Below are 13461 nucleotides of genomic sequence, written 5' to 3'. Positions count from 1 at the left end.
GTTTAATGCTAACATAAGAATTTCATGCTATGCTAGAGAAAATGACAGTAAACCTTAAATCACATGGGAAAAAAAAATCCTATTTTCATCTGATGAAGAGTTTTGAAGGGTTCTTAATATTAACTGTAACAGTGAGTAACAACCTTTAGTTACAACATGCTACTTGGGTCAAACACGATGGATCCAAAACTCATGTCTTAACTAATAGCCTACAATTCCTCTGTTGTCAAGAAATATGAAAAGCACACCATAAGGTTCTGCATCTAATCTCATACTTAGGCTGCCAAAAGCCTTTCTTTCTTTCTTTCTTTCTTTTTTTTGATCAAGCTTTCATCTTTTCCCAGTCTCGGGGACAAATCTAAAATAAAAACCAGAGCACACAGTGAGAAAAGTTAACTACTTTTTTCCTTTTAATATAGATGTAGTACAGAATGTTTAATTACAGCAGGACAGTGCTTCCAGTTAAATAAAATTAAAAACCTTTATTTTCCCCAAATATAAAATTACTAAATTAATGTCTTAAAAGAATAAGAATATGGAAAAAGCTTTAAATTATACCACCATTTACCACAGTAACCATGATCACCAATTACATACTTCATTGCTTTGGCAAAAAAGTTTTTTTTTTTTCCTTTTAATAAATGCATATAAACCTAACATAGCAAAGACTGTATACATCTTTATATTGCACTTATTTATATACAGGAATAAATGAACTGTAAAGTCTGCATATACTTGGAATGAGCAAATTTTCACAATAAACTGAAAGCATGATAAGAGCTGGTATGAATATTAAAAAATGTTTAGAAATGTAATACATTTATGTACAGACTGCATGGACTGTATTAACAAACAATATGTACATAACAGTTTACTATACTATTGATATTTTAGAATAACTCCGTGTTCATTAATACAGACCTTTGGTTGTATTTAGTTGTTTAGTAAGATCCAAGCTCACGTACTTCCAAAATGCAACAAGGTATAAAATAAAGCACAACAATTTGCCAAATGGTACAAAAACTACTATTGTCAGTTCCATTAAACCCAAAAAACTAGTGTCTCTGTCTAGTCCCAAAATAGTTCTTGTACTTGAAATCAATCTCTATGTGCCATACACAAAAAGAACACCTGAATGTTACATATCTGCAAAATTACATCCCACAACACTTTTTGTAATGTGCAATTTGTTTTAATAATACTTCCTAACAAAAAAGAGAAATTTACTTCAATATTATAATTTCCCAATACGCACTTTTGCGATGACACTGTGAATATTTTAAATGTTACCAGCAAGATTAAAAAATATATGTGCGCCTCCTTTACTTACTCTAAAAAACTATTACCAGTAATTGCTATTTGCTTATCACTGTCTACCTTGATATCTAAGTGTGCTCAGACTTTCATATGAATTATGCAGTTTGTACGTGCCCAACGTTTAGCTTCAAAATCATCCTGAGCTTGCACACAATGAAACAAATCCACATACTTAAAAAACAAAAACAAAAACAAACAAAAAAAGCCCCCAACCCCCAAAACCAAACACCATACTTTACAAAACAATCATGCAACTGAAGAAGAACTGGGCATCCCATGAACTGTTGTGCTTGTTGGAGTTCCACTTATGGCGTTGAAAATGTGTAGCGAATTGGGCATAACATTGGCCTTTTCTTCAACCGGAGTAATCTTAAAATGGAAAACAAGTATTTACCAAAGCGTTCCAAAAGGACATGAGCATTTATAAAACAGCTATCAAAACACAGCTTTTGATAGTCACCAAAAAATCTTAATTCTTAACAGCCATATATTTACCGATGCCACATTTAGAAATATTAGATACATCAATTGTGTGACGTATCGAATATTTCTAGATATGTGGCTTTGGCACTAAGACGGCTTTTCTATCACCATCAGTACAACTAGATTCTGTTCTTTCAAAATACTATACATTTTGTGCTCATCATATGTGAGACAGCATTTTCTGAGTTAATGACTACAGACTTGCAGGAGATTATTGAAAGTACTACTCTCAGCTGTATGACACAATCACAGACTGGTTGAGTTGGAAGCCCCCTTGACCAACTTCCCTGGCTCAAGCAGGGTCACCTAAGAGCACCTTCTCACCTATAAAAAGAGTAAAAGGAGAAAGAGAAAACTCGTTCTGAATAAGGTATGCTTTTTACGATGAAAATAAAGATTCATCCTTAGCTAAAAGGAATTATATAGACAAACTAAGAGCAAAAGTAAAGAAAATTAATTACCATCCCATCTGATCATATTTGCAAGCAGCAGAGGGAAAAAAAGAAAAGTCCATTAAGATTTTCTATATTTTCATAACAACATTTTTGCAATTGTTTAAACACCACACTATTATAAGAGAGCTAATTTTTTTTTTCTTCCAATAACAGAGCAAAACATCGTGAGATTTTTTTTTCTTTCTCTCCAAATACACCAACAGGCAGGCATATAAAGTTGCCATTTTTATAGATTTCAGTGAACGCCTCCATGATTCTACGACTTCAAGGTGTGATGAATCTTTTTTTTTTTTATCATTTTTTACATAGCATGTTTTAATTATTTACAACTGATTACATCTGTATAAAAAAACACAGTAGAAGACCAGTAGTACACATTACTACAGTCAGTGATGTACTTTCATATTCTGTTCACACTGTCTTGCAGTGTCAGTTGTTTGCCCCTTGTCTCTGCTTACTCTTAGCCAATTTGATTTACTCCTAAGGTTTCAGGCATTACATGCTTTTTCTTATCCTCAGTCTTTGGAAACTCACACGTGAGAATTTTTTAAACATACACATCTTGCACTGAGTTCAAATTTATTTTCTTATTTTTACTTCTTGTGTTCAAAGCATCATTATATACTTTTACTTTTTCCTTTCTGGGTAAAAAAAAAAATCTTCTTGGATAAGCATATGGATAACCTGCTACACAGGTTAGCTTTTTCAGCAAGTATTTCTTGGATCATAATAGACTAATTTGGAGATGTCAAAAAATAGTAAGTGGGTAAAGCTGTTGTATGTCTGAAGGAGGTAAACCTGAGAAATGCTGGAAGATTAATTGACCATTTAAATGTCAACTAGACAGAATGCCTCAGGTAGGTCTTGATTTTTCACGTAAAATTTGATCTCAGAGCAAAGCCTATTTTATTTGTAAAGATGAAGGAAACAGAGCTCCTCTTTGCATCAGCTGTTTATCCAGACTGGCATGCACTGGTTCCTAAGTCTAAGAAAAGATGCTGTTATGGCCATACATTTAAGGAAGTCTCATAGAAATATGTATTCGTAAGGTAAAATATTTAAGAAAACACAGGTATTTCTTGTGGGCCAGAAATACAAGTCTTGAGGGTAAGACCTATAAGCCACTCTGGGGCTCTAGGAAAAGATTATACAAATAACAGTGCATTAAAAAAACAGAATCTGAAGTGATGAGTGTGATGAATAAAAACTTAAAGGCAGTAGGCATTAACCATGAATCTTTTCCCATACTCCTAGAGATAATATCCTTGCCTCTGAAGTCAGGAGGCATTTCTACCACAGATCCTAGATGCAAGGTCCTTAATCTTGTTTGTAGGAGAGTTCTGTTTTTTCTTTTCCCATATCTCCAGCTTGTCTGTAGTTGGTTCCATCAAGAAAATGTGTAGAAATACCTCTTGCAAGATGGCTTAACTCTTTCTTGCAAAAGTAAATGCTTACATCTTCAAATCGCAATTAAAAGGGTTAAGCTTGCAGATGAAATTACCCTACAGTTATCAGGAAGTATAGATTAAAATGAACTTTCTGGATCACTGAATGAAGATACCTGTAGAAGCATTAAGTATAAGTGACACATGTATTTGTGTCATTAAATTTGTTTTTATCTTTACTGTAATCTTTCTCTCCTATGAAAAACAGGCTGGTGCCAACAAGATTAATTTTCTTAATGCATAGGACTTAATTCTGAAGATCAAGAAAGCACCTGCAGAAAATTCACACACAGAAAAAAGAGAAGTTCCAAAACTCCATGATATGCTTAAACTCCAATAGAAATAAAACCAACACAATCTTCTGATGTAAAGCATAATGTACACTTTTCCTACTGGGTTCAAATTATAGCTATGTTCTCAATAGTGGTATATATAAATTAATTTCAGGACATACTTGCTCATGCATTATTTCAGAAAGCTCTTTCGCCATTTCTCTGTAGTTGGCTTTCATTTCTTCTTGATATTCCAACTGATCTTCCTTTATAAGTCGCTCATTTACACCAAGAGCATGCCCACAAGCTTCAACAAATTGCCTGATTTAGATAAAATAATAAGAAAGATCTTAAGAAGGAATACAAAATCCAAAGGAATAATTCAAAATGCTAGACTAAACTTTACAAGTATTTTAAAAAAAAAAATCTTTCATTGAATTCTTATCTCATTTATTTATTAAAAAAAAAAAAGTACCTAAAAACTTCCTTTAGGAGCTTCACTTTATTGTCTGGATATCTTTTGGTGTTTGTGTCATCTAAGAAAGCTCTTGCATATGCTAGTGGACCAGCATTAACCTAAGAACAAAAATTACAAAATAAAGTCAGTTCTCTGATATACTGTCTTAGCACTAACAGATGCTACAGGTGAATGCCTGATTTAAATTTCTTAGGAGAACACATTGATTTCAAATAAATAAATAAATAAATGCCCTCCCTTCCCCCCTGCACATAAAAACCAAACACATCCTTATTTCATAAGAAAACTACTGAAGTTGTAACATAAGGGCACAAGAGGTCTGTACAGCACTCAGAACCTGTCCTGGCACAAAGAAACCACTTTAATGATGACAAAGGCAAAGTGACTGCTGATATTGACAGTATGTCTCCTTTGTTTATGAAATTAAGGTGGGAAAACAAGCTAAATCTACTACAGCTTATCTATTGAAATCTACTGGTCCACTTATCCACAGAAAACAAGCTGAAAATTCTGCAATTCTAAATCAGTAAAAATGAAATTGTGCTATTATGGCCGCTACATAAGAAGGGGATTGAGCGATGTCTGACTCATCCCTATTATCCTTTTATAGCAACAGTAAGAGCCCCTCCCTTCTCCTCATCCCAGATGCTAGCTTGATAACTACCTGATTCTGAAACTTTTTTTAAAAATTCATTTATTTTTTCCCTTTTTTCTTCAACATGACAACAGTTCATTTGAGATGACTGTGTTTGCTGCACCTTTGTTTTGAATCAGTTAAAAATAACAAAGCAGCACTTTTATTATTGCATTCTTAAGATCCTTATCATATTGATTTGTATTTGCTACAGTATACACTGTGTGTACCATAGTTTGGTGAGTCTGATGGCTATATTATATATTCACTATATACTTTAATACTATATTCAGTTCTTGTTCGCCTTAAGCAAAACAAAATGATGCACAGTGAGATTTTCTCCTATTATGTTCTTCCTGTATTTTGTCCTCCCCCTTCATTTCCTTAACTGTCTTATCAAAATATAAAACCAACAATGACCCTGTTGAACCTAATGTGAGCAGGCCTACACCTAGCTTGGCTGGGAAGTCACTACTTAATTCTAGTTTCAGACCACCATAGCTTCCAGAGATGCAATCTTAGTCCTTTCATGTAACTGTCAAATCATCAGTGTTTATAGGAAATACTTTTACTGCTTTTCCTCTTCTGGGAATAACTGCAAACAAGAAGCATATTTCTAATTTAGAACATTCTTGAATATACAGAATTGAAACTAATAACAAAATACCGTTTATATACTTTTTTCAGAGACAAAAAGAAGCGAAATAGCTGAACGGCAAAGTATATGGTCTTACCTGAACACTGACACTTCCTTGTAGCTTCAGCTGCAATTTGATCATATCTACTTCAGCTGAAGCACAAAGCTGCCTGAGTTCTGTGACTTTTTTACTCATTTCATCAATGGCTACTTCAATTGGGTTTAAATCAGTATGGTGCTGGTACATTACTGGAATGCGCTTCTTCACATATGGGAAACAATGTATAGCTATGGACAGAATTGAGTAGTAGTGTTAAAAATGTTTTTGAATAAGGTGTACTTTGATAAGATTTTATGTGAAAAATCTCATTTTGACATAATTTGTTGCCCAATTTATTAACACATTAAATAACTAGAAATACTACTAGCAGTACAGGGAAACAAAATAGCTTAGTTTTACGTACATTAAAGCAAATAAAGATTGTTGGTACTACTACTGACAATAACCAAGAAACAAACCATTCAAATTTAATTCATAGAAGAAGTTTAAAAAGAATTGCTTATCGTACACATATCTTAAAGAGTAAAAGAACTAAGAACAGGCAAGGTTGTACTTTCTATTTCCTCTCAAGTATTAGCTATGGACAGCTGATATTATTAACTAATGTAAGTTCCATTTACCACTACATTAAGACAGTGATATACAAGCTCACACTTTCAACAGAGACAAGCCTTTTTCTAAGAACAAGGAAAAGCAGCCACCAGGTTCATAGCTCTTGAAGGTCAAAGACCAAAAAAAAAAAAAAAAAAAAAGAGAATTATCCCGAAGGAACCAGTATGAAAGCCTAGTTTTGACTGAAAACATGGAAAACATTTTCACTGATAGCTATAAGTGAAGAGCAGTAAGAACATAGTGGAATACAAGACTTTACTCTCTTTTCCTAATACTCCAGCATTAAGAAACCATACAACTATCTATGTATTCTCAGATGGTGATTTACAAGCATGCTTGCATACAATATTTCTGAGTATTATTTTCAAGTACATACTCATTTTAAAAGATGGTTTCACAAATCATTGTCTAACTATGTTCTTGACTACTTTGCAATTCTTGTAATCTCGGAACAGTTGTGTGTGAAATCCTCTAAAGGATTTTTTCAGAAAAAACATAAAACATACAGAAAGGCCTAGTATCAAGAACTAAGTATATGTATATAAAAGAGCAGTTTTCTTTTAAAGGAAATTTTAGTCCAATGAGTACCTGTCAAAATGGTCCGTCGTTTACACTGTTCTTCTACTCCTCCTTGTCTTTTACCAGCTTGAGTAAAAGGCATCTCAAACATAAAGCGGCGAATGTTATGAGTCCTTTCAAAATCTGTTTTTCTTTCCTGCAACTCTTTTTCTTCAAAGTATGGAATTACATGCGTAACTTGAATATATGCATATTTTGAATCTAAATCCTTTGGATTTACCTTTAAAATGTGGAAGAAAAAACACCAAATAGCTACATTGTGAATAAAGTAGAATTAATTGTGGTTACTCAAATTTCAGGAATTAAATTTGGTCTCTTAATCTGTAAATTACTGCAAATTTAGCAAATGCTAATGCTCTCGTGGGACTTCTCCGACAAACCACACTGCTACAGACAGTAAGTCAATACATTGCTAAGAATTAACATTAAAGAAAACTTACTGCTAAGAAATGACATTAAAGAAAACTTACTGCTGCCTTAAGGCAGTATATAAAAGAAGAAAAAAACCCACACACCACTACCATTATTTTCTACATTCAAAACTGCAATAAAAAAATAATGCAGTTTTGTCCAAGCTTAATAGTGAATACTGGATTTCAAGAGAAGTCACAGAAATAAAAAATATATTTAAAGCCTTTATTTAGAGTACAGAGGAAGAACTGTGAAAAATGGAGTACAATATAACTCTCTTGTCTTCCAACACATTAAATTATACCCCTGCATATGTTCTTCTCTCCTTTTAAAGTTCCGATATGAGTTAAGAATACTGAAAAGCCCACCACTGCTGCACTTCCAAGTGGAGAAGCACAGCACTTTGTGATCTTGCAGAATCAAGGAACAGAAGAGGGGATATTATGAGAAAATCAATGTAAAGTGTAAAACCTTGAATTGGTTAAGGAATGGAATGAAAGGAATGCAGAGAGGCACCTTGTGCAGTACGAGATCTTCTCAGCCTATGGGCTACTACCATCCTCTTTTGTTCAATGGCTCCAGCTGTTGTGATGGCAAACCTTACCTTAAAAGCATCAAGAGGGGACTACAAGAGGTCAAAGTTGCAGTTGGACTTGATCAGCTCTGAAGGTCCCTCCCAATTAACTGAATTATACTATTCTAAAGATATAAATGGCAAATTTTATCTCAGAAAAATATTTAATCAGGCTTTGGTGAGGGTGGAGTGAGGTGGGGGTAGGCGGGAGAAGCACCTTTGAAGCAGGTTTTTTGCTAGTAGCGTGTCCCAAGTAAAGATGATTATGGATAAATATCCTGGGAGACCTGCAGTCTAATCCTACACTGGCAAAAGTGTAGCATTAGTAAATACTACTAATTGTAAATACTACAAAAATGTAGTATTTAGCTTTTTGTCTGTCCTTAAGTGTAAGTTTAATAGAAGATGATAGCTCTCCCATACCCTTCAACCAGCAGAATTTTTAGATACATGTTTGGATATTAAATGAATAAAGGAAAGTGATCCCACATTATTTCAAATTGATTAGTGGGAGGAAGTTGTATATTGGAATTCTTAAGAGAGAATGAAAACATACTTTGCCAGAATCCTGAATCATTTTGACATTTTCAGATCCAAATTTGTCGGAGTAGAGTTTTTGGAGTCTCTGAGAAATTTCTGAAAGAGGAGTGAGTTTAGGCTCTTTATAGATATATTCCTTTCCATCTTCATCCTCAAAGAATCCCTGTAAAAAAATAAATAATCAAAATCTTGGGAAAAAATAATAACCAACATTGAACAATGATTTCGATTAACATAATATTTATGATTGAAAAACAAACATTTAACATCAGGATTCAAGCAAATGTAAATAAACAAATTAAGCCTAAGTAAAAAGAGGTTTCCAAAGAAAATAAAAACAAACAAAACAAAAACAGAAAAATATAATTATCTACTACAAAATGAATGAAAGATAACAGAAACACACAAAGGTAAATTTTTTGTTGTAATTTTATGATGTGCCAAGCCTTTAAGATAAACAAAAAAAGTATTTTCTTTACTTTTATCTTAAAAAGTGAACTTTTGGTACTGTTTCACTTGCCAAAACAGAGATCTCGTTGCCCAGTACGACTACCTGATTCACAAGTGAATATTTTGACAATGTTATCAAAATTTGAAAATTGATTGGTTTGAAATTTAATTTATGTAAACATCTTAATTTTGTGTCATACTCTTTTGACATATACTTCTTCATTTTTATTACATAAAGCATTTGTTTTAAAACCATAACTGAATGCAATTTGTAGTACATGGAAAGTGAAACAGGTGATTGATTTAAAACAAAAAGCCATGTCTGAGTTCATGTTTGAAATCAAAAAATAAATATTTTTGTCATAAAATGAAACAGAAAATAGGAAAGCACAACATATCATGTGTAAACACAGGCTAGTTTGACAAAAATACCCACATCAAACTACGGTGAAATGCAGTAGTTTTTACTGCATTGTTTGCTTTGTAAGCAATTACTGTAATTACCTCAACATCTGTTTCACTGTCTGTAAACTGGTATTGCTATAAAGTTATAAAAGACAACAGAATACATGTAAAGTTATATTGCTCAGAGTATTTTACAATTCTCCATGCTCAGCTGAACAATTAACAACTGGGCTATGCATGTAGAAAATGTATTACTTGATACTGCGTGATACCATACTGATACATATGCAGTGTAAACACATATTAGAGGATGTGAAACCGTCCAATACACAGCCAGAACTCTTGTTTGAAGCATGCAATACTAATGTATAGACAAGAGTGATTTGTTCTCTGAATGGAACTTAATGTTATTTTTTCAGTCGCAGTGGCTCTTAATGCATACCAATCTAAGAAGCAGCCTTGCAAACCACACTGCAGCGCTACAGACATTAAGTCAATACATTGCTAGGAACTGACATTATAGAAAACTTACCGCTGCCTTAAGGTAGTAAATAAAAGAAGAAAAAGAAAAAAAGGCAAAAAATTTACTGAGGAAAATAAGGAAGAATTGTACTGGAATTGATAAATGTTTTAAATTAAATTATTGACAGTATTTAATTATTTCTTAAAGAACACATTTCTCGTGCTTTTTGTCATGGTATCAGCATGAATGATGAGAGTGCACCTTGTAAAATAAAACAAGATTTTTCTTACTGCATACTGCAGTAATGATAGTTAAATAATACTCACCTGTCCAAAGAATGCTACCCTGAAATAAGTTCCCAGCAGTCTCTTGCCTGTATGCATAACTTCTGTTACTTTGCTGTATGCTCGATGAAGAGTATCATATAAATGAGCAAGCCTCTAAAAATAAAATAAAATAATTATGGGGTAACAGAATAACATAGAACATTCCTATCTTAAAACAACTATGAATTATGTTCTTGTAGTTAAAAACAACTAAAAAGACTATTCTGTTGAACACTAGTAATATGTTTAACACCTGTATCAATGACAATGATACGACCATATGCAAGATTAAGTTTTAGTAATTTATATTTATTTGAAAGAAAAACATTTTAAATGATTTAAAATTAGTCATTTCAACACACTTATATTTCAGTTACTATTTTGATAGTCGTTATGTGATATGTAATGTGTCATGCACTTAAGCTACAAAAAAAAATCTGGAATTTCTCCTTGCTCAGGTTTACTTATAATGAATTTAGTACCTCAAAATCTCTCCGTTTTTCATAAATGGGAATTATAAGTTTATATATGTCAGCGATCAGTTCATAGCGTTCTGCCTTCCAGAGTCCATCAGCACACTGCTCCAACAATTCCATCAGCACATCCTAGATTTGTACACACATTTGAAAAAGAAAAACAATTTGGTGCTCATTAAAAGCCTGGTAAGCAATTATACCAAAATTCTTCCTAAGGAAAAAAGGAAGATCTTGCTTCAAAACCATGTTCTCTAAATTAAAATTATTGTGGCAATCAAAAAAATGCTAAGAGGAAAGAAAACAAAGCAGAATGGTCTGAATGTACACATGTAGCCTTTATATTTACCACAGACAGCATTTTTCTTTTAGATACTCCTGACCTTTTAAGTCTACAAATGACACCTGTGTGAAGACCCAAACTTGTCTTACTATACACAATGTTTTTTGAAAGTGCCGTTTCCTTTTTTTTTTCTCCACACAGAACATTTTTTAAACTATCAATAAATAGCATCACCAGTAAAACAAAAAGATACAATACCAAAATCCATACTCAGAAGTGATTGTTAAGGTATACCAGTTAATTTTGTATATTTGAACCAGAATGAAAGGACGTATTAGAACAGTTAGAGAAGCTGAGAAATCCTGAAGGGTGAAAACAGTCACAAACAAGAAACCACCTTGGCTTTGTTGGGTTGGTCCCAATACCCTGGTAGCAAAAAAATAGTTATTTAAGGTTAAATAAAAACTACACTTACTTGTGCATTAGGATGGAAGAATATATTTTGCATATGAGCAATCACCATAATTACAAAGCTCCTTCATTCAGTTTGTCATAATTCTTTGTGTTCCATGAATTTAATTTCTTTTACTTTAATAAGTATAATGAAGAAAACTAAGATCGTGTTACTACTTTGCCCTACTTCTCATAAATTCAAAATCGTACGTCTAACTTTATTAACTCAAATACTACACACAATGTTACAGATATCATGGAACGACATATAGCTTCTATGATGAAGCTGTCATATACTCAGTCACGGCTTGGGCGTGAAAGAGCCACCAAAGATCTCCATCCCAATCCATATACCCTAACACATATCTCAGTCCTCTTCAAGTGTGCTTGGGGATCCAATAACTTCCACTAGAATCCAAATCTGAGAAAGAGGGACACCTTCGAGTACCACTTCTGTACCACAGGGGCCAAGCCAGAAGCCAGAAATAACTTAGTAGTCTTAGAAGGGATCCAATGCTACTGTATTTCCTTCCTCCATTCAGTAGAGGGCTGAGACGGAATGAACACATCATTAAGAAAAGCCAACTTTAATTCTGAGGGGAAAAAAAAAAAGACTGAAAAATGCTATCCTTTTCCATGTGCTTCAATAGTCCCTAAAAATTTCACTTCCACCAATTATCATGGGGCTGTACAGACTTCCCAGTATCTCCATCCTTAGCAACCATGTGGTGAGAACTGAAAGACCCATGTCACTGCTGGACCACAAGGGATGTCCACAAAGATTTATGAGTACAGGAGTCTTAACTCAGACACAAGAGGGCATCCAAATGCAGCAAAATTTAATTTGCACAGAGGAAAAAAAAATATAAAGAGCAAAAGCTGCATATGGGAAAGCTGACATGAGGAGGGAAAAACACTGTTTCTGGGCAACCTCTCTGTGCTTATCCATCTTCACGGGAATAGTTTCTTTCCATACATCCAGTGAGAATTCCCCTTACAACATGTGAGACTGCCTCTTCCTCTTTCATTGTTCACCTCTTAGAAGAGCCTGGCTCTTCCCTCAGCCACCTTATTAGTTGGACTTTTTCCAGTTTGATGATCTCTCTCTCGACTGGGCACGAGATTAGAGGTGGGGCATAACAAATGCCAAGTAGAAGGGGGAAAACGTAATTCCCTCCACTTGTTGACTCTTTCTAATATAATCCAGCGTGCAATTGGTCTTTGTTGTTCATCCTTGTTCATTCTTGTTCATCCTCTTGTACACCAGAACTCCCTGGTCTTTCTTTCTGCAGAGCTGCTGCCCAGCCAGTCCATCCCCAGCCTTTACTGACACATTGGGTATTTTTCCCCAGGTGCAAGGCTTTATTCTTGTCTTTGCTGAACTTCAAGAGGTTTCTATCACCTTGAGTTTCAGGTCTCTCTAAATGAGATGTTGGGGTCCCTCACTACCCCTCCATTTAGCTTCAACCACTAATTCAATGAAATGCTGTACCCCATGACCCAGATTGCTAATGAAAATGTCAAACAATATTAGCCTGAGTATCTGTGAAGAATACCTGCCTTTACCACCATACTTAAAGTACCCTGTGTGCCTGGGTAAGTACTTATTTCTGATTTTCATAAAGTGCTTTGCTATACTGAGTTACACTTAAGAGAGCTACAACACTATCCTTTCATTCTGCAGATACCATTGCACTACTGTGCAGTAACATTCAAACATTCCTTAAAATACATACTCGTTCTTCTAGAAAAATTCTTTAATTGTTTGTTCATAACCCGTAACACAATTAGAAGGGAAAAAAAATAAAAATAAAAAAATCTACCTAACCAGCCACTCAACAAAGTATCAGGCAGTGCTTTGTTACAGGGTATTACTGCAAAGAATATTTTCACTCACTAACTTTACGCTATTAAAAGTATTCTCAGTACATTAAAAAGATGATAAAGATTTTGCTCAAGAACTTAGAAATTTGGTTCTTTAGAAGGCAAATACAAAAATGTCAGGATGTTCAGATGGTCTGATAGATTTCTACTGTATAATTTCTATTAACTGTAGGCAAATAGTCCTATGATATAGGAGAAGGGAGTAATCTTTCCTACAGCTCTGAAG

General features: G+C 33.9%; 1 protein-coding gene across 13 annotated transcripts in view; it reads right to left on the bottom strand.

The window, feature by feature from the left end:
* Positions 1-387: 387 nt before the first annotated feature.
* Positions 388-13461, bottom strand: part of DOCK9 (dedicator of cytokinesis 9) — a 129768-nt gene continuing 116694 nt past the window's right edge. For 12 of the 13 annotated variants that reach the window (XM_080605719.1, XM_080605715.1, XM_080605718.1 and 9 more), the window contains 8 exons: positions 10625-10747; positions 10143-10256; positions 8515-8661; positions 6983-7193; positions 5819-6009; positions 4448-4548; positions 4155-4293; positions 388-1686 (listed from right to left, as the gene is read on the bottom strand). In XM_080605719.1, the coding sequence (XP_080461845.1) occupies positions 1564-1686; positions 4155-4293; positions 4448-4548; positions 5819-6009; positions 6983-7193; positions 8515-8661; positions 10143-10256; positions 10625-10747 (1149 nt within the window). In that variant the 3' untranslated portion in view covers positions 388-1563. Of the gene's footprint in view, positions 1687-4154; positions 4294-4447; positions 4549-5818; positions 6010-6982; positions 7194-8514; positions 8662-9450; positions 9489-10138; positions 10257-10624; positions 10748-13461 lie in introns of those variants that run through there. The other variant, XM_080605709.1, reaches the window with a different exon arrangement.

This window comes from Anser brachyrhynchus (assembly GCF_964034855.1).
Source record: "Anser brachyrhynchus genome assembly, chromosome: 1".
Taxonomy (NCBI): Eukaryota; Metazoa; Chordata; class Aves; order Anseriformes; family Anatidae; genus Anser; species Anser brachyrhynchus.
This window is presented reverse-complemented; position numbering and strand designations above follow the sequence as displayed.